The sequence below is a fragment of the Rhipicephalus microplus genome, chromosome 7 (assembly GCF_043290135.1).
Source record: "Rhipicephalus microplus isolate Deutch F79 chromosome 7, USDA_Rmic, whole genome shotgun sequence".
In the NCBI taxonomy this organism is placed as follows: Eukaryota; Metazoa; Arthropoda; class Arachnida; order Ixodida; family Ixodidae; genus Rhipicephalus; species Rhipicephalus microplus.
In genome coordinates, this window is record NC_134706.1 from 143,630,121 (window position 1) to 143,652,292 (window position 22,172).

Below are 22,172 nucleotides of genomic sequence, written 5' to 3' on the forward strand. Positions count from 1 at the left end.
AATGCCTCTACTTTCTGATCTGACCAACCCACCCGAAAGCCGTCTCTGCTGCGTTGATTTCGCACGCCTTCCACCTAACTGTGTTACACATATCAACCTCTTCTATACGCCACCTGTACCCGACGGCGATTACATGGTGGCACCAACTCATGCCGTGATGCTTACGCATGGCGTCGCTGTTCCGCACACCATTTTGACTATTGTTGAAAACCGCACATGCCTTCCTACGGTTCATTTTGCCCTCACTGCACAAATTCTTCTCCAAGGTATCTCTGTGGCCGAAATTACTGCCCTACAAGACCATACAGTTGAGCCCTTCAGAGTGGATGACTCCTGCACTTCAGACCGTGAACCAACTCTATCATGTTCATCGGGCGTCAACTTTGACCACATGGTGTCATCAGACCTCACTCCTGATCAAGCGGAAGCCCTCCGTCAGGTGCTGGGGTCCTAGAGTGACATTTTCGACTTCGCCAGCACGGCCTTAAGCCGAACGAGTGTTGTTACTCATCGTATCAATACTGGTGACGCGAGTCCCATTCCCCGACGCCCATTCCGTGTTTTCGCGTTCGAGCGTACAGTTATACAACAGGAAATCAAAAAAATGCTTGCAAAAGACATAATCGAGTCCTCTTATAGCATCTGGGCTTCTCCTGTCGTCCTGATCAGAAAAAAGTATGGAACATGGCGCTTTTGTGTGGATTTTCGGCATCTCAACAAAATTACGAAGAAGGATGTTCACCCGTTGCCTAGAACTGACGATGCCTTAAACTGCCTTTACGGTGCTACGTATTTTTTCACTATCGACCTTCGATCTGGCTATTGGCAGATCCCTGTAGACGAGATGGACCATAAGAAGACCGCATTTGTCCCTCCTGACGGTCTTTATCACTTCAAAGTTATTCGGTCTCTGTAACGCACCGGCCACATTCGAAAGAATGATGGACTCATAAGCTCTGAGGGTTTAAATGGTCAACCTGCTTATGTGATTTAGATGACGTTATCGTTTTCTCGCCCTCATTTGACTCCCATCTCGATAGTTTATCGGCGATTCTTGAAGTTTTTCGTCGAGCCAGACTTCAATTAAACTCTCCGAAATGCCACCTCGCTCATCGTCAAATAACCGTACTTGGCCACTTCGTCGATGCCGCAGGAGTCCGCCCGGATCCCGAGAACATTCGCGCCGTCACGGAATTTCCTATTCCGAAGTAAACAAAGGACGTTGGCAGATTTGTGGGCTTGTGCTCCTACTTTCGACGGTTTTTTAAGGACTTCGCGATCATTGCACGCCCACTCACGAACCTCCTGAAGAAGAACACCCCGTTTTTCTTGGGCGCTGATCAAGCCTCATCTTTTTTCCAGCTCACGACGCTCCTTATAACTATGCTGATTTTAGCTTATTTTGATCCATCAGCTCCAATCGAGGTTCGTGCTGACGCTAGTGGGCACGGCATAGGGGCAATGCCATTGCAACACCAACGCGGACATGACTGTGTTATAGCATATGCAAGCCGACTGCCATCCACGGCCGAGCACAACTATTCAATCATGGAGCGTGAGTGTCTCGCTCTTGTGTGGGCAGTCGCCAAGTTTCGTTCATACATGTACGGGCGTCCATTCCGAGTGAGTCACCGACCACCACACGCTCTGCTGGCTGGCCTCTCTCAAGGATCCCACAGGACGCTTCGCTCGTTGGTCGCTACGTTTACAAGAATACACGTTCACCGTAACGTACAAAACAGGGCGGTCGCATCAAGACGCGAATTGTTTATCACGCTACCCTGTGGAAGAAGCTGCCCATACTGACCCCTTTCCAGACCTTCTGTCTGTAACACAGCTACTCAACCTTGGCCACGAATAACGCCGGGATGCTTCCTGCGAACCATTATTGACAAGCTTGAGTCAATGCCTCACGACACATCTCTACAAATGTTCCTGGTCAAAGATGGGATTCTGTATCGCCGTAACCTCGATCAATATAGTCATGATTACTCCCCGTTATACCAGGACATCTTCGTGCGACCGTCCTCAACCAACTTCCTGACGCTCCTTTGGCGGGCCACTTGGGCGTCTCTCGCACATACGACCGTGTACGTCGTCGTTTCTTTTGGCCTGGTCTTGCCCGTTTTGTTCGACGCTACGTCGCCACTTGTAAGCCCTTCCCGCGCCGCAAAAAGCCATCTTTTCTACAAGCTGGATTCCATCAGCCGATCGACATTCCCACTGAACCTTTTTTTTTTAGTTGACCTCAACCTGCTTGACCCATTCCCGATTTCCAGCTCAGGCAATAAATGAATTGCTGTCCCCACTGACAATGCAACACGGTACGCTATTACACGAGCACTTCGGACGAGTTGCGCAACCCATGTGGTGAACGTTCTGGTATATGATAATATTTTAGTACACGGAGCTCCACGCCAACTTCTCACTTACCGGTGCCGGACCTTCCTATCAGCTGTCATTGAATAAATCCTGCGCTGTTGCTCTGCCAAGCACAAGTTTTCCACTACATACCATCCGCAAACAAACGGTCTTACGGAGCGCCACAACCGCACCATAACCGACATGCTTTCTAAATACGTAGCGGCCAACCACCAGGACTGGGACGTTCATTTGCCATTTGGGACGTTCGCATATAATTCGTCACGTCACGACACTACCGGCTGTTCACCATTCTATCTTTTATGCGGCCGAGAACCCGTCCTACTCTTTGAGGCCTTGCTGCCCTCGGTCACTGAGTATGCAGGCGAAGCCATCGTGCGAGCCAACCACGCACGTCAACTCACCCGCAGCCGCCTGCAGGCTTCACAGGAGCACGAAGGACAGCTCCACGATTACCATATTCGAAACGTGCACTTTTCACCGAGTTCCCTTGTCCTCCTCTGGTCCCCCACTCGGCGTGTAGGTATTTCTGAAAAACTGCTGTCACGCTACACTGGATTATACCACGTCGTTTGCCAGGTGACTGGCCTTACATACGAGATCGTTCTAGCAAATCCAGCGTCATCATCCTCACCTTCGAATGACATCGTGCACATAGCTCGACTCAAGCCTTATCACCCTCCTTGTACCGCATCGGAGTTGCTGAAGCAGTGAGACGTTGCTTTTACCATCGGGGGGTCATGATACACAACAGCCGGCACAGCCTTACGGCAAGAGAGAGAAACACGACGTTAGTTGCTGGTTGTTGATGAACTGTCGCCATCTTGTTCGCCGAGCACGGTTCATCGTATATAATTTTTTGAATAAGTTGCTCGCAAAAAAAATTTAGGTTGTACTGCCGAGCACGCTTTTCCAGTGTTTTTTTGATGGTCGTCGCTTCCGAGTAAAACTCTGCAACTGTGCTTGGGGGTTGCAGATGAGAACGGCGAACAGCTATTGCTTCTCTCCGCTCATTAGATGGCGCACCTTTTTATCCTAAGCCATGTTTTAATCCACACGCTTGAACAGACGGACCATTTTCTCACTGTACATAGCAGCACACGTGTTTGTGAGCAGGTTCCTTGATCAGAGATCAGCCGTTGCCTTTTCTTTCCGGTCTAGGTTCGCGAACATAGTCATCGCTGGTCTTCGAAGTACCTACCAGGTAGACAACGAGGTTTCATGGTTCTGAATATACGTCTTTGCGAAGTCTTCCAGGGCAAAGTATACGCGACGGAGCTTCACTCTTTCGTCCCATTCATTCAAGCTCGCCACGCTCTCGAACAGGTCCAACCATTCTTCCACGTCCTCGTACGAGTCGCCGTGAAATACTGGCAGCTGGTGCGGTTGGCTGGTGAAGATGCGCTGGTATTAACTGGCTAGTCACAGTGATGGTGTCCATTGTTCGAATTCCCCTGGTGTGAAGTGAAGAGGACTGATCTCACGTGAGTCACCTCAAAGATGGCGACTTGCCCTCTGCTGTAGAGGAGTCAATTCCACGGGTCGTCGGGGCTACGCTGTCTGGAGCTCGCGGGGCTTCGATTCATTACCCATCGCCTCCACCAGATTTGTAGCGATGCTGAGGCAAGCAGGCTAAAAAAACAAGCGTCTTTATTAGGGCGAACTTGTGCCCACGAGTCTAATGACTATGGTCATCGAAGTAGGAGTAGTCGAGTTGCACAGATCCAACTGTCTTCCTCTTCCTCGTAGTCCGAGCGCACGAACGCGTGGTGCATGCCAGCCGGGCTTTGCCTGGTGCTCGTGTCACGATGACTGCGGCGGACTATTTGCAAGTGGCCAACTTGTCGCGGCAATATCGCGTCTGCTGCATCTCCTCATACTTCTGCATTCCCTGACATTCGCCTTCACGCGCAGTTTTCAGTGCAGACCATAGTATGACTTGTGAAAACTGCAGCCTTCGTCTGCTTCATTGAGTGATAAAGGTCTCAACACTGATACACAGAATCATTAGCGCTCTGCTTTGTCTCTGCTGCACTGTTCTCCACATCACAGGCTGCCACCACAATAATAGTTTGTCCTCTGACTCGAGAAACTGATTGCCCCTCACAGAAGCAGCGCCTCCTTCACCACTTTTTGCTAAACCCTGGTATTGGATTTATTTCAACGGATGTTTTCATATACAATGTAAACATCATCGCTGCAACAGAGTGACATCTTAAATTTATGATTTCCCAAGAAAGGTAACTATGAGAAGTATGCGAAGTGCATCTGTTGACATGTGTATAGCGCCACACTGCAACTGAAATAAAGGAGCAAGTCATACAAGTGTGGTGTCATTGCGACCCTAAAAGTATTATCGGACATAAAGAAATGCCAGCAATATAATGAATTATTCTGATAATATCATCATCATTGAACATCGTCGCCATCAGTCATCGTTATTTTTCCTGTTAAGAAGCACTCCAAAGTATTAGACTGCGAGGAGGGTGTAATATGTATTAGCCTTTTTCGTCTAGTAAACAGCTGATTTCTTGTACGAAAGTTTTTTTAGATGCACGCCGATGTCCGTAATGGTAGTGCCATAGCAATGGTGCTAGGCTGCTGAAGTGAAGTTTGTAAATTCGATCCTGGCCGTGGGACCCCATTTGATTCAGACGAAATATTAGGAAAGCGTACACTGCTCAATGTCACTGCACGCTAGATAACACCAAGAAGGTAAAAATTTTCATAGCCCTTTATTTAGGGTGTCCCTCACGATTCCATAATGGTTTTGAAACGTTATGCTCCAAAAAATAGTACTACACACACAGAGAAGCCAGTCAAGTTCAAGTATTCAAAGCAATTTTTCATTAAGCCCAAAATCAGTATCTGTAAGGCGTCGCTTTCAGGCTATTTAAAAAGTTCATGTGCATTTTCTATGTGCCTAAACACTTCGACCACTACAGATACTTAAGAACAGCCGCTATTTTTTTCTGCGTAGCAGAACATAAATTTGTTGAAACAGCGTAATGTATATCTGTACAGCCATCAGGCTGACTCATCGGCAGTTAAAGTGACATTCCTAAACTCACTCTCAGCCATCTTATTCTATTTGTGAGCTTTCACTGCAACATGCGAATATGGTGGTTTTGGGACGTTACACCCCACAAATCATTCAATCAATCAGTATGCGAACGACGCCACCCTGAGTTGCAAAGAGAAGTACGCGAAGACTTTAAAAGTTGTCGAGAACAGCTGAACTCGGTTTAAAAGTGAGGCAATAACAATTTCGCTGTCCTCTACAAAAATGAATCACGTTGTCGTAATTCACAATGTCATTGCTTTGTCATTCAACGCCTCTTGATTTCACTTTAAAGAGGCAATGAATGCAGTATAGTGCTTTCTTTCCAAAATAATAACAAACTAATACTACTTTGCCTTCTTCACCACGGAAGGAGTCCGGAACGAGCACACGTCCACCTTCTCAACTTTTTTTTTCAACAACGTCACTAAATTGCTTTAACCGCATTTATCTCTTGTAGATAAACATAAAACAGTGCACCTTTTCCAGAGGCCAAAAACAAGTAATAGCGCAATAAAATATACCTTAAAATTGACGTATCAAATCTTGAGTTTGTAGGCCTATCTGTATTTCAATGAGGTGATCCTCCAATAGAATAGTTCAATAACCATAACAGTTCACTGCACACTATTAGGCGAAATGTTTCGGCGTCTCATCAAGCCTGAAATGTCCCTGTATATATCGGTGGGGATGGTGTCAGACAGAAGCCAGTACCATGAAAGGCACGTGACGCCCACAAAAAAAAAACAGCAAGTGAAGTAAGTAGCAAATGAGAGCAATAAGAAAATAACCGTTATAGAAGGAGGTCTAATAGAAGGGTATAAGAAAGCAGCTGGCATTTTCTGTGCCTTTCTCAAACTAGTTTATATGCATTGCACTGTTTGAGTGTAACAAAAGGCGATATAAATATTGCATTGCAATATGGTATAATTGAAATTATCAGAAGAACTAAAGTAATCAACCCAGTGCACATAGCGTTCAAGTGTGTCACCCATTATTTTATACACGTGTTGTTATACTAGAATCACCGGGTCGCTGCTGCATTGACAAACGAATACTGTAAGGTAAAGCCATCTTCCTGTTATTCTCAGCTAACCTACGAAGGAGCTGAAAACACGATTCTTGGCTTCACGGGCCACTGATATACCACCTCTTCATTTTTTTTCTTGCCATCGCATGGTTCTCTACTTAACACCCTCAATATTCACATACCAGCAGCCGACCCCACACTTCTACCAACCCCCTGACCCATACACACACAGATAATAGTTAAACCTCTCCCAAGAAACATCCACGTTACCTACCATTCGGCCCGCCGCAAGGCCCGTGCAAAAGCTCTCCACAAATACTACGGTTCTGAAGAGGACGCCGTATGGGTGGATGCAGCTTGCACGGGCGACGACGCGGCAGTTGCAGTCATTGATCGCACACTCCATCCCATTGCAACTCTCCACCTTCCTCCTGCATCCACCCCGGAATCCTCGGAAGAAGCGGCGATCGCGCTTGCCCTCGCACACACTGATACCCGGTACGTCCTTTCCGACTCGAAAACCGCGATCCTAAATTTCGCGCGAGGACGAGTCCACGAGAGCGCTTTCAGAATTCTCAGCTCGCCCACCAAAAACCCGGCCCGCCATGTGGAGCTGATCTGGGTGCCTGCGCATTCTGGAAATCCCGGCAACGAAGCCGCCAATGACCACGCCCGAGGTTTCATCAACCGGGCGGCGGCGGAATCGGAGTCGGGCTCTTCCAGGGAGCGCATGCATTCGTTCAACGAGATGACCCAGTCATATCGCGCCGAACGCCAGCTATACCCACCACCACACCGATCCCTCAAAAATTTTCACCAAATATTATGGCGTCGCCTTCAGACCCGCACCCTTTCCTCCCCCTATTTTCTTTCCCGCATTTACCCGGGAGCGTACGCCGCGTCCTGTGCTCAATGCACTCACCCCCACGCTACCCTTACCCACATTCTCATGAAATGCCCGGCGGACCCTCCCCCGCGGGCCCCGTAGCCACTGACCACATGGGAGAAAGGGGAGACCTTGCTGCGCTCGACGGACCCGGCAAAGCAGAAAATCGCCACTGACTGGTCCGCCCACGTCATGGAACTGCATGAACTCATGAACGCATCGCGCAGTGGGGTCGTGCGGGGACCCTGGGACGTAAGTGCCCAAATCCCTTGGTCTAATAAAGTTTTACCTCCTCCTCTCGGTCTTCTTCGGCGCCCGAAATAGATGCTAGAACAACATCGCATGGTCTTACGTCAGATGACATCTTGACAGAACTTCTTCATCATGACGTCATATAGTTTAGTCATTATATAATAACCATTTTTACGTCCCTTATACATGATGTCATGGGACGCACGCCACTAACCATAGAATTTCTAATTGGTTACGACACCTTAGAATTTTCTCCTAGTTGCTTAAGACATCTTAGACTTTTCTCTGAATGATCGTATTGCTGATGGTATATACAATGATTTATGCCCAATAACCTACAGGATAACTGTTACAGGGGACAAATTGTTTCACTCAAAATTTTATGATAATAAAATATAGTGAAAACGCTATAACTAGGTATAGTAGGGGTGAAAAGTTAGACTCTAACGAAACTTCCAGGGCTTAAAAAAAGAATAGCACGCAGAATTTTCACACGAAGTCAAATATATAGCAGTTAGCCATCTAGAGAAAATTAGCCAATGGCGCAGCGCAGCATTTTTCTCTTTCGCGTAGGTGAATACATGACACACACACTTTTAAAATTGGCAAATACTAGGGGCATGACAATATAAAAAGGATTCTACCGATAATATTAACTTCCGATGTTTACCAAGCAATATAGCTCTGCATGCAGTTGGGACCTACTTGCATTCGATTTCGCCACAACGGTGCTCAAGAGGGTAATGTATAACCATAAGAAGTTTCGAGCTTGACTAACATCACTCACTTTAACACAAATACCTCTTAGATTATGACTAAAACTGTCGACGTTCCTATACCCAAGATCAAGAACTTAACTTTACATTTTGCTTTTGGTTCCGTCAGTCCAGGAGAAATATACAAAATTTATTGCATATTGGCTGCAAGTATTTGAAAGTAAACTTAACGCTTCTAGAAAAATACAAGGATGTTGTACGTACAGCACATCAGAGTCCAAGAAACACGCCACAGTGCGCTGGGAACCATTTAGTGATTTCGCCATTAGCGCCGACTCGATGCACTTGCAGTCTGTATGAACCCTATCTTCCTCCGACACCATCTGTAGGTATATGACGCCGTCATTCTTGAGGAACTGTGCGAAGAAGAATAGCGTAATATCAGAAAAGCAGGATTACAGTATTATAGTTCCCTAACTAAACACACGCACACACGCAATATGCATGTACTTCGGAGCAGCAAATTCGTTAAAGCGATATCAACGAATTTAATGCTATTCGAAGGAAAGCTATGAGGTAAATATTTAGGATCCATTTGCTCGTAACGCCATTCGATTCTGATGTTTCTCAGGTTTAATTATACGTGACACAAGTCCAACAGGCTGGGAAAAAGTTTCAAAAGCATAGAAAATTTAGGTCTTATATTGATTTACGGCAACTCGTGTCTGCCCACCATAATAAGTAGCAAAATGCCAGTCTAACTTCAGTTAATTCAGCTGTGGTAATTCAGTGCAAAAATCTAACAATAATAAAACTATTGGTGTATCTATGTATAAAATGTACCCAAGATTTCCAGACTCTCCTTCCAAGTCACGACGAGAGATCATGGTATAATGTTACGTAATACTATTTCCACGCAAATATGTGAACGATTGTGACAAGAAATTCTTGACTATTCTAAAGTAGATAGCTCATGTTTTTCATATCAACGCCTACAGTTACGTAATTGCTTCTGCATTGGATTAAAGTGGCACGTTTTCTACACGTAAACTTCGGAAGAGAAGAGAGCCAACTTAGGGGCAGGGTTAAGTTCACATTTAATGGTTTTTACCGGCGGACTGTGCACCGTGGTAAGGTCGTGCCATTATTTGGCGAGCCTCCCAAGATTTTTTCTCTGTGCGGCCCAGTCACACTTTTGGCTGGGGTGGCAGGATGGATAACAAAACGTTGAATGCCGTGGCGGAAGACGTGGAATGACCAAAGAGGAGACGCTTAAGTTGTTCGAGAACGCGCAGAAATAACCCGAAAGGAAGCACGAGCACAAGAAAGAGAGGGAGCACGAACAGCACGAGCGCGAAAAGGATATCCTCGAGCTCAAGCTGAGGTTATCGGAGATAACTACTTGTCCACGCAACGCGGCGGTGCTGCGAGCAGCCTAACATCGGCGTTGGGCAGCTCGCCTACTTCCAGACCTCTAGCTTATGGCACCCTTTGACGAACGAAGAGACGACCTCGTCTTACGTGCATTGTTTCGAGCTCGTCGTGATCGCGCAAGGCTGGGGAGTAGCGAGGTGGCCAATGGCTCGAGTCTTTCTCTAGTAGGAAATGCATTGAGTGTATTTGGTAACATGCCAGCAGGGGAGTTGCTAGACTACGATTTTGTCAATAATGCTTTATTGGAGTGATTCCGTCTGACAACTCAAGGGTATCGGGAAAAGTTTTGAACCTGTAGACCTGAGAACTCTGACACGGGCAAGCAGTTTGTCTTCCACCCTGCTAACTATTTTGATCGATGGATCCAGCTGTCACAGACAGAAAATACACATGAAGGGGTCCACGATAGGATAGTAGCCAAACAGTTCCTGAACTGTTGTAACTGCAAGTTAGCTTTGATTGATTGATATGTGGGGTTTAACGTCCCAAACCACCATATGATTATGAGAGACGCCGTAGTGGAGGGCTCCGGAAATTTTGACCACCTGGGGTTCTTTAACGTGCACCCAAATCTGAGCACACGGGCCTACACCATTTCCGCCTCCATCGGAAATACAGCCGCCGCAGCCGCAGCCCACATCGATTTTGGTGCCGACGACCCGGCAATCAAGCCTACAACGACCCGAGCCTTTCATTCCTGGTGTGGGTGAGCTGCGCTGCGAGCTAGACCGACATGGAGCGAGCGAAGAGCAAGCGGGCCTCGCGGCGATCGATGAACACGAGAATCATCAACGAGGTCAACCAGGTGCTCCAGTCCAATGAGTTCGAGCTTTCTGGACTTCGAATGCTGCACGGCCGCCTACGCGCCAGCAACGTGGAACTTAAAGCCTTGAACAACGAGGTTGAAACCCTGATCACTGACGACCTGGCGGCAGACGACTATGAGGTGGTCATGCAATACGATGACGCCGCTAACAGTACTCTGGCGTTGCTCGAGCACCACATTGAAGTTCTGAAGACTTCTGCTACGCCGGCGTCGTCTACAACTCCAGCCATGGGCGCAAGGACCTGTGAGGGTGCACCGAGCGAGCATGAACGACTTCCACAACGTGAGTTCGGCGCACGACTTCCCAAGCTGGAGCTTCTTCGTTTCGATGGAAACGTGATCAAGTGGCAACCCTTTTGGGATATGTTCCTGCACTCCGTGCACGAGAACCCAAGGCTGTCCAACACAGACCGGTTTCACTACTTGGCCTCACTTCTAGATGGACCTGCAGCTCAGGCCGTCGCCGGTATTCAGGTGACAGATTCTTGTTACGATGACGCGCTGGAAATTTTGAAACGTCGGTTTGGAAACAAGAAAGTCATTGAGCAGAAGTACTTAGGAAATTTGCGCACGCTCAAACCAGTGAAATTAGCGAGTGATGTCACTGCTCTGCGCAAGCTTTTCGACACAGTTCAACTAAACAGGAGGGGACTGCGTAGTCTTGGAATCACGGAGTCATCCTACGCGGCTATGCTGAATGAAGTTCTGCTCAAAGTCATACCAGCTGACATTGTCGTAGAATACTTCAAAAAAGAAAGTATGGAGAACACGACGGAAACGAGCCAGGCTTCATCTGATCAGGAACTTGAGCAGCTGATGAAATTTCTCCGCATCGAAGTTGAATGTCGAGAAAAGAGTTCTTTAGTGAACAATTTGCCAACGACATCGAACAACAGCGTACCTGTATTAAATAGATCATTCAAGAAGCAGTCCGCGACTCCTACAGCATCCGTTCTTCAAAACAAGACACTATCTTCCCCCTCGTCCTGTTTTTTCTGCGCTGCTACCGATCACAAGACAGAGGACTGCACGAGTGACATGACTCTGGCCGAGAAGCGCAACAAACTTGTAACAGACGGTCGATGCTTCCGGTGCACGTCAAAAGGACATCTGGTCCGCAATTGCCGGCGGAGAGTGCACTGCCAAGCATGCAAGCGCAGACACGCCTCCTCGATGTGCAATACTAGTAGTTCTGAAACACCATCAGTGACTAATGCTCAGAAGAAACCGAATGCTACGGTGCAAGTTTCCACTCAGAGAGCTTCAGTTCCCCGACTCATCAATGATGTTCTTCTCCAGACTTTTCGAGCTTGGGTAACGACTTCATCTCATTGTTGCTATATACGCGGTGTTCTCGACAACGGAAGCCAGCGAACGTTCGTCACTGAGAGCGTCGCTTCCAAGCTAAGTCTACCTGCTGTTGCCGAGACCGAACTCGCCATCAGTGCGTTTGGTAGAGCGAGCGACCCAACCCGACGATTCAAAATGGTCAAGATCACGCTCCGCAGTCAGCACGACGACCTAACCATTGACATTGAGGCCATAGTGGTGCCCTTTATTTGCGAGGAGATGATTGAAGCACCAAGGCAGAGTCGTCTTCTTCAAGCCATCGCAGCGGAGGGGAAACATCTGGCTGACGCAGTCGTTTACCCGAGTGTAGATTGTGAGCCAGGTGTGAGTGTCCTCATTGGATCGGACCAGCTTTGGAAGTTGATGCCCAACACGAGTGAAGTGAGGTGGGATGAAGAAAACCCTGCCTTACTCGCCATTAACACAAAGATGGGCTGGACTCTCCAAGGCCCCTTATCTGGTGGTGGAAGCACGAGTAACAAAGCAAGCACCCAAGTATGTGTTCTTCGAACAGGTTCCCACGAAGACGACCAGATCGCCTTCCCATTACAAAGATTTTGGGACCTCGATGCTATCGGAATTGCCGACACGCCGACGTCTCAGTGCAACGCAGATATTTTGGAAGAATTCAACAACACTACCAGGCTTCGGAAAGGACGCTATGAAGTTGCGTTGCCATGGAAATCACCTCTCGTCGACATGGCCGACAATCGCAAAGTAGCCCTTTCGAGGCTCCATGGACTCGTCAAGCGGCTGTCACCAAACGACGAAGCCATGAGAGCCTACGATAAGGCTATCAGGCCGTATGAGGTGGACGGTCATGCTGAAAAAGTTGAAGATGCCCCTTATTGTACACAGCACCTATACTACATGCCGCATCGAGAGGTAATCCGCGAAACATCTACGACGACGAGACTTCGCGTAGTCTTCGACGCATCATCGCATGCATCAGGAGCTTGTTCTCTCAACGAACAACTCGAAAAAGGTCCTAATCTGAATGCTGACCTTTTCAAGGTTTTGATCCGGTTTCGCCTTTTCGCCATCGGAATTACAGCAGACGTGCAGAAGGCGTTTCTACAAATCAGCATTCGAGAAGAAGACAGAGATGCTCTTCGTTTCTTGTGGTTTGAAGGGCTACCAATGTCAGGCAGACCACTGCCAAAAATACAAGAAATGCGAATGACCAGAGTTCCATTCGGCACCTCCGCAAGCCCTTTCCTATTATCTGCAACGTTGAAATACCATTTCGATCACGTTGAACAAATTTACCAAGTAACGGCCGCAAAACTGAAGGCAAGCTTCTACGTCGATGACCTAGTTTTCGGAGCTTCAACGACAAAAGAAGCGCTACAACTCTACGAAGAGACGAAGGCCATAATGGAGCTGGCCGGAATGAAAATGCAGAAGTGGTCAACAAACTGCGACCTGTTAAGAGAGAAGCTCAAGCAAGCAGGAGAGACGTCAGCTGAGCAGGTCACACAATATAAGGTTCTTGGGCTATCCTGGAACTACACCGACGACACCATTTCGGTGAAAATTGACTCTGTGACGAAAGTCTTAAAAGCGGGACTTTGTACCAAGCGAACTGTGCTTCAGGCTTCATCACGAATTTTCGACCCCTTGGGACTGCTAGCACCGTTCACCATTCGAGTTAAAATACTTTTTCAGAAGATATGGATGCAAGGACTCGATTGGGAAAGCGTTCTCCCCGAGACATTGAAGATCGAGTGGGACAAGTGGACTGTCGAACTTCAAGACCTCAAAGACTTTAGAACCAAGAGGTATCAACTAGACAACAGCAGCCCTGATAAAAGCACTCACCAGCTGCATATATTCACGGACGCTAGCCCGTGTGCCTACGGAGTAGTGGCATACATACGAGTGGAAGACAGTACCGGAGCGGTTCGACTCCAGCAGCTGCTCGCTAAGTCTCGGGTCGCTCCAATCAAGGGTCTCACTTTACCACGCCTGGAACTCGTCGCTGCGGTTCTTGGAGCTCGACTTCTTAAGCTACTTGTGGATACTTTGCCACACACAAATATAGAATACTTCTGCTGGACCGACTCCCAAGTTTGCTTGAGTTGGATCAAGTCTACAGCCACCAAGTGGAAGCCCTTCGTTTGTAACAGGGTAATTGAGATCCAAGGGCTCACAGACCCGAGTCGCTGGAGACATTGCTCTGGAAAGACAAACCCAGCCGACTTAGTTACAAGAGGGATATCAGCGCATCACCTTTGTACTAGCGATTTATGGTGGCATGGGCCTGACTGGCTATCTGGTACCCAAGAAACGTGGCCGGCAAGTGAAGCTGGTCCTCATGAGTCAACGGATGAACTATGTAGATCAAACGACGAAGACACAACAGTTTTGGCTTGTCAATGCTCGCAAGCAGAGCCACTTTTCGAGCTCGACAAGTACAGCAGCTGGATACGAGTTGTTAGAATCACAGCTTGGATTCGAAGATTTATTCACAATTGTCGAGTGCACACCAGTCGTCGTCTGATGGGCCCACTCACTGCCCCTGAGATAAAAGAAGGCGAGTTTACATGGATGAAGAATGCACAAGCGGAAGCCTTTAGTATAGAACTCGCCTCATTGTTAAAAAACCAACCATTAGCTAAGGCATCCCGAATTCGTAATCTGCATCCATTCCTGGACAATGATGGGATTTTAAGAATCAAGACCCGGCTTGACAACGTAAAAACATCAGAATACGTGAGGTGCCCGATTCTACTACCAGCTGACCACCGCTGCACATACCTCATCATCGACCGCACGCACCGGCGCCTGCTGCACAGTGGTGTAAACGATACCCTTTCAGAGCTACGCGAGTGTTTTTGGGTGATTAAGGGCCGCCAGTGTGTGAAAAAAGTGCTCTCTAGGTGCAAAGTGTGTGCTAGATTCAAGCTCCAACCTGCAACAGCCCCTACCGCACCACTGCCGACCGACAGGGTTAAGAGATCACACCCTTTTCAAGTTGTGGGTGTTGACTTTGCTGGTCCCGTTTTTGTGAAAGGAACCAGTCCCGTGAAGGCCTATATCGTTATTTTTACGTGTGCCGTCGTTCGGGCGATCCATTTGGAGTTGTGCTCCGATATGACGGCGGGGTCATTTTTAATGGCTTTCCGTCGGTTTGTGTCGCGACGCGGCTTGCCTAGTGTTATTTATTCCGACAATGCTCTAGCTTTTCATGCTGCCAGTCGCGACTTAAAAGTGATGTACAGAGCTTTGAGAGACTTCCAAGTACAGGACTTTTGCTCTAATAACCACATTACCTGGAAATTCATTGCAGAACGTAGTCCTTGGTGGGGTGGATTTTGGGAGAGGATGATTCGCACTGTTAAAAGCTGCCTACGGAAAATTCTAGGGAAAGGTTGCTTTGATTTCGAGCAGCTTGTGACCATTCTTGCCGAAGTAGAAAATGTAGTGAATTCTAGGCCATTAACGTACCTCTCCGCTGACGCTACCGATCCAGCTGTACTTACACCTTCGCACTTTCTAACCGGTAGGAAGTCTACTACACTGCCTAGTGCTAATACTGCTGAAACGTCGGGAACTCGCTCCGATACTTTAAAGCATTGGAAGTACAGGCAGCAAATAGTGGCTGATTTTTGGAAGCGTTGGTATAAAGACTACCTCTTGTGCTTGAGGAGTGCACACATTAGGCGAGTACAGCCTTGCAACCAGCTTAAGGTTAACGATGTAGTCGTCATTAAGGAAGACAAGGTGCCCATAACTTTTTGGAAAGTTGGTAGAGTTACTGACGTGTACTTATCAAGTGATAATCACGTTAGAGCCTGCAAGATTGTCTTGGCAGGAGGTACGGAAGTTACGAGGCCAGTACAACTTTTATGCCCGTTGGAGCTGGGCGATTGAACTTTCGGGCGCGGAGGATGTTGGAAATTGTTTGAACCTCCCTCTCAAAAATCGATGTGGGAAAACCACGCTTCGGAGTTTAAAGGCACCAAATGAAGGAGACGCAAACGCCAGCATCCATGGTAAAAGAGCGTGTTCTATTTTCGGCTGGTCTCTTCCTCTTCCTCGTCGTTCTCCGTCTCTTGGTGCGCGCGCTATTCGCGCGGGAGGTTCAAACAATTTCCAACATCCTCCGCGCCCGAAAGTTCAATCGCCCAGCTCCAACGGGCATAAAAGTTGTACTGGCCTCGTAACTTCCGTACCTCCTGCCAAGACAATCTTGCAGGCTCTAACGTGATTATCACTTGATAAGTACACGTCAGTAACTCTACCAACTTTCCAAAAAGTTATGGGCACCTTGTCTTCCTTAATGACGACTACATCGTTAACCTTAAGCTGGTTGCAAGGCTGTACTCGCCTAATGTGTGCACTCCTCAAGCACAAGAGGTAGTCTTTATACCAACGCTTCCAAAAATCAGCCACTATTTGCTGCCTGTACTTCCAATGCTTTAAAGTATCGGAGCGAGTTCCCGACGTTTCAGCAGTATTAGCACTAGGCAGTGTAGTAGACTTCCTACCGGTTAGAAAGTGCGAAGGTGTAAGTACAGCTGGATCGGTAGCGTCAGCGGAGAGGTACGTTAATGGCCTAGAATTCACTACATTTTCTACTTCGGCAAGAATGGTCACAAGCTGCTCGAAATCAAAGCAACCTTTCCCTAGAAGTTTCCGTAGGCAGCTTTTAACAGTGCGAATCATCCTCTCCCAAAATCCACCCCACCAAGGACTACGTTCTGCAATGAATTTCCAGGTAATGTGGTTATTAGAGCAAAAGTCCTGTACTTGGAAGTCTCTCAAAGCTCTGTACATCACTTTTAAGTCGCGACTGGCAGCATGAAAAGCTAGAGCATTGTCGGAATAAATAACACTAGGCAAGCCGCGTCGCGACACAAACCGACGGAAAGCCATTAAAAATGACCCCGCCGTCATATCGGAGCACAACTCCAAATGGATCGCCCGAACGACGGCACACGTAAAAATAACGATATAGGCCTTCACGGGACTGGTTCCTTTCACAAAAAACGGGACCAGCAAAGTCAACACCCACAACTTGAAAAGGGTGTGATCTCTTAACCCTGTCGGTCGGCAGTGGTGCGGTAGGGGCTGTTGCAGGTTGGAGCTTGAATCTAGCACACACTTTGCACCTAGAGAGCACTTTTTTCACACACTGGCGGCCCTTAATCACCCAAAAACACTCGCGTAGCTCTGAAAGGGTATCGTTTACACCACTGTGCAGCAGGCGCCGGTGCGTGCGGTCGATGATGAGGTATGTGCAGCGGTGGTCAGCTGGTAGTAGAATCGGGCACCTCACGTATTCTGATGTTTTTACGTTGTCAAGCCGGGTCTTGATTCTTAAAATCCCATCATTGTCCAGGAATGGATGCAGATTACGAATTCGGGATGCCTTAGCTAATGGTTGGTTTTTTAACAATGAGGCGAGTTCTATACTAAAGGCTTCCGCTTGTGCATTCTTCATCCATGTAAACTCGCCTTCTTTTATCTCAGGGGCAGTGAGTGGGCCCATCAGACGACGACTGGTGTGCACTCGACAATTGTGAATAAATCTTCGAATCCAAGCTGTGATTCTAACAACTCGTATCCAGCTGCTGTACTTGTCGAGCTCGAAAAGTGGCTCTGCTTGCGAGCATTGACAAGCCAAAACTGTTGTGTCTTCGTCGTTTGATCTACATAGTTCATCCGTTGACTCATGAGGACCAGCTTCACTTGCCGGCCACGTTTCTTGGGTACCAGATAGCCAGTCAGGCCCATGCCACCATAAATCGCTAGTACAAAGGTGATGCGCTGATATCCCTCTTGTAACTAAGTCGGCTGGGTTTGTCTTTCCAGAGCAATGTCTCCAGCGACTCGGGTCTGTGAGCCCTTGGATCTCAATTACCCTGTTACAAACGAAGGGCTTCCACTTGGTGGCTGTAGACTTGATCCAACTCAAGCAAACTTGGGAGTCGGTCCAGCAGAAGTATTCTATATTTGTGTGTGGCAAAGTATCCACAAGTAGCTTAAGAAGTCGAGCTCCAAGAACCGCAGCGACGAGTTCCAGGCGTGGTAAAGTGAGACCCTTGATTGGAGCGACCCGAGACTTAGCGAGCAGCTGCTGGAGTCGAACCGCTCCGGTACTGTCTTCCACTCGTATGTATGCCACTACTCCGTAGGCACACGGGCTAGCGTCCGTGAATATATGCAGCTGGTGAGTGCTTTTATCAGGGCTGCTGTTGTCTAGTTGATACCTCTTGGTTCTAAAGTCTTTGAGGTCTTGAAGTTCGACAGTCCACTTGTCCCACTCGATCTTCAATGTCTCGGGGAGAACGCTTTCCCAATCGAGTCCTTGCATCCATATCTTCTGAAAAAGTATTTTAACTCGAATGGTGAACGGTGCTAGCAGTCCCAAGGGGTCGAAAATTCGTGATGAAGCCTGAAGCACAGTTCGCTTGGTACAAAGTCCCGCTTTTAAGACTTTCGTCACAGAGTCAATTTTCACCGAAATGGTGTCGTCGGTGTAGTTCCAGGATAGCCCAAGAACCTTAGATTGTGTGACCTGCTCAGCTGACGTCTCTCCTGCTTGCTTGAGCTTCTCTCTTAACAGGTCGCAGTTTGTTGACCACTTCTGCATTTTCATTCCGGCCAGCTCCATTATGGCCTTCGTCTCTTCGTAGAGTTGTAGCGCTTCTTTTGTCGTTGAAGCTCCGAAAACTAGGTCATCGACGTAGAAGCTTGCCCTCAGTTTTGCGGCCGTTACTTGGTAAATTTGTTCAACGTGATCGAAATGGTATTTCAACGTTGCAGATAATAGGAAAGGGCTTGCGGAGGTGCCGAATGGAACTCTGGTCATTCGCATTTCTTGTATTTTTGGCAGTGGTCTGCCTGACATTGGTAGCCCTTCAAACCACAAGAAACGAAGAGCATCTCTGTCTTCTTCTCGAATGCTGATTTGTAGAAACGCCTTCTGCACGTCTGCTGTAATTCCGATGGCGAAAAGGCGAAACCGGATCAAAACCTTGAAAAGGTCAGCATTCAGATTAGGACCTTTTTCGAGTTGTTCGTTGAGAGAACAAGCTCCTGATGCATGCGATGATGCGTCGAAGACTACGCGAAGTCTCGTCGTCGTAGATGTTTCGCGGATTACCTCTCGATGCGGCATGTAGTATAGGTGCTGTGTACAATAAGGGGCATCTTCAACTTTTTCAGCATGACCGTCCACCTCATACTGCCTGATAGCCTTATCGTAGGCTCTCATGGCTTCGTCGTTTGGTGACAGCCGCTTGACGAGTCCATGGAGCCTCGAAAGGGCTACTTTGCGATTGTCGGCCATGTCGACGAGAGGTGATTTCCATGGCAACGCAACTTCATAGCGTCCTTTCCGAAGCCTGGTAGTGTTGTTGAATTCTTCCAAAATATCTGCGTTGCACTGAGACGTCGGCGTGTCGGCAATTCCGATAGCATCGAGGTCCCAAAATCTTTGTAATGGGAAGGCGATCTGGTCGTCTTCGTGGGAACCTGTTCGAAGAACACATACTTGGGTGCTTGCTTTGTTACTCGTGCTTCCACCACCAGATAAGGGGCCTTGGAGAGTCCAGCCCATCTTTGTGTTAATGGCGAGTAAGGCAGGGTTTTCTTCATCCCACCTCACTTCACTCGTGTTGGGCATCAACTTCCAAAGCTGGTCCGATCCAATGAGGACACTCACACCTGGCTCACAATCTACACTCGGGTAAACGACTGCGTCAGCCAGATGTTTCCCCTCCGCTGCGATGGCTTGAAGAAGACGACTCTGCCTTGGTGCTTCAATCATCTCCTCGCAAATAAAGGGCACCACTATGGCCTCAATGTCAATGGTTAGGTCGTCGTGCTGACTGCGGAGCGTGATCTTGACCATTTTGAATCGTCGGGTTGGGTCGCTCGCTCTACCAAACGCACTGATGGCGAGTTCGGTCTCGGCAACAGCAGGTAGACTTAGCTTGGAAGCGACGCTCTCAGTGACGAACGTTCGCTGGCTTCCGTTGTCGAGAACACCGCGTATATAGCAACAATGAGATGAAGTCGTTACCCAAGCTCGAAAAGTCTGGAGAAGAACATCATTGATGAGTCGGGGAACTGAAGCTCTCTGAGTGGAAACTTGCACCGTAGCATTCGGTTTCTTCTGAGCATTAGTCACTGATGGTGTTTCAGAACTACTAGCATTGCACATCGAGGAGGCGTGTCTGCGCTTGCATGCTTGGCAGTGCACTCTCCGCCGGCAATTGCGGACCAGATGTCCTTTTGACGTGCACCGGAAGCATCGACCGTCTGTTACAAGTTTGTTGCGCTTCTCGGCCAGAGTCATGTCACTGGTGCAGTCCTCTGTCTTGTGATCGGTAGCAGCGCAGAAAAAACAGGACGAGGGGGAAGATAGTGTCTTGTTTTGAAGAACGGATGCTGTAGGAGTCGCGGACTGCTTCTTGAATGATCTATTTAATACAGGTACGCTGTTGTTCGATGTCGTTGGCAAATTGTTCACTAAAGAACTCTTTTCTCGACATTCAACTTCGATGCGGAGAAATTTCATCAGCTGCTCAAGTTCCTGATCAGATGAAGCCTGGCTCGTTTCCGTCGTGTTCTCCATACTTTCTTTTTTGAAGTATTCTACGACAATGTCAGCTGGTATGACTTTGAGCAGAACTTCATTCAGCATAGCCGCGTAGGATGACTCCGTGATTCCAAGACTACGCAGTCCCCTCCTGTTTAGTTGAACTGTGTCGAAAAGCTTGCGCAGAGCAGTGACATCACTCGCTAATTTCACTGGTTTGAGCGTGCGCAAATTTCCTAAGTACTTCTGCTCAATGACTTTCTTGTTTCCAAACCGACGTTTCAAAATTTCCAGCGCGTCATCGTAACAAGAATCTGTCACCTGAATACCGGCGACGGCCTGTTGGCCGATGTGGGAAAACCACGCTTCGGAGTTTAAAGGCACCAAATGAAGGAGACGCAAACGCCAGCATCCATGGTAAAAGAGCGTGTTCTATTTCGGCTGGTCTCTTCCTCTTCCTCGTCGTTCTCCGTCTCTTGGTGCGCGCGCTATTCGCGCGGGAGGTTCAAACAATTTCCAACATCCTTCGCGCCCGAAAGTTCAATCGCCCAGCTCCAACGGGCATAAAAGTTGTACTGGCCTCGTAACTTCCGTACCTCCTGCCAAGACAATCTTGCAGGCTCTAACGTGATTATCACTTGATAAGTACACGTCAGTAACTCTACCAACTTGTTTTGATAGCCTGACTGGCTATCTGGTACCCAAGAAACGTGGCCGGCAAGTGAAGCTGGTCCTCATGAGTCAACGGATGAACTATGTAGATCAAACGACGAAGACACAACAGTTTTGGCTTGTCAATGCTCGCAAGCAGAGCCACTTTTCGAGCTCGACAAGTACAGCAGCTGGATACGAGTTGTTAGAATCACAGCTTGGATTCGAAGATTTATTCACAATTGTCGAGTGCACACCAGTCGTCGTCTGATGGGCCCACTCACTGCCCCTGAGATAAAAGAAGGCGAGTTTACATGGATGAAGAATGCACAAGCGGAAGCCTTTAGTATAGAACTCGCCTCATTGTTAAAAAACCAACCATTAGCTAAGGCATCCCGAATTCGTAATCTGCATCCATTCCTGGACAATGATGGGATTTTAAGAATCAAGACCCGGCTTGACAACGTAAAAACATCAGAATACGTGAGGTGCCCGATTCTACTACCAGCTGACCACCGCTGCACATACCTCATCATCGACCGCACGCACCGGCGCCTGCTGCACAGTGGTGTAAACTGTTACGTCTGTACAGCCGCTTGTGACTGTAGACGATTTATTAAAGGACAGGAAACGTGAACAAGTTCAAAAGCGTAGCCCAGGCGTTGGAGTCACTCCTGGCCAGCGTTCGACGCCAGGCTCGCGCTCGTGCCACAGCGCCAGTGCCCCGCGCGCACTTCGTTAATGTCGTCTTCTAAGGCGACATGTCACTCTTCCTCCCTTAGACGAAGTCTCCATAGCGGTCTGGAGGTCGCCTAACCTCTGGTGGTCGCAGTTGCCGAGTGGCCACTGCCTGTGACGTCGACGGTTGCGAGGGAGTGTGATCTTGCATCTCGGGCGATTCAGGCGGTTGAGCAGCTGAGCTCGATGGCGTCTCTTCTGGCGTTGCGTCCAAGAGATCGTCAGCTGCGCTCCAATCTGTCCGCGATTGGGTTGTTTGTCTGGTCTGACTCGTTTTCCTCATGTGATTGAG

At 48.1% G+C, this 22,172-nt stretch overlaps 1 protein-coding gene across 3 annotated transcripts in view; it reads right to left on the reverse strand.

The window, feature by feature from the left end:
• The window catches only part of LOC119180000 (uncharacterized), a 287,597-nt gene that overhangs the window by 90,349 nt on the left and 175,076 nt on the right, over window positions 1-22,172 (reverse strand). For all 3 annotated transcript variants that reach the window (XM_037431129.2, XM_075869824.1, XM_075869823.1), the window contains one exon: window positions 8,592-8,743. In XM_037431129.2, the coding sequence (XP_037287026.2) occupies window positions 8,592-8,743 (152 nt within the window). The remainder of the gene's footprint in view (window positions 1-8,591; window positions 8,744-22,172) is intronic.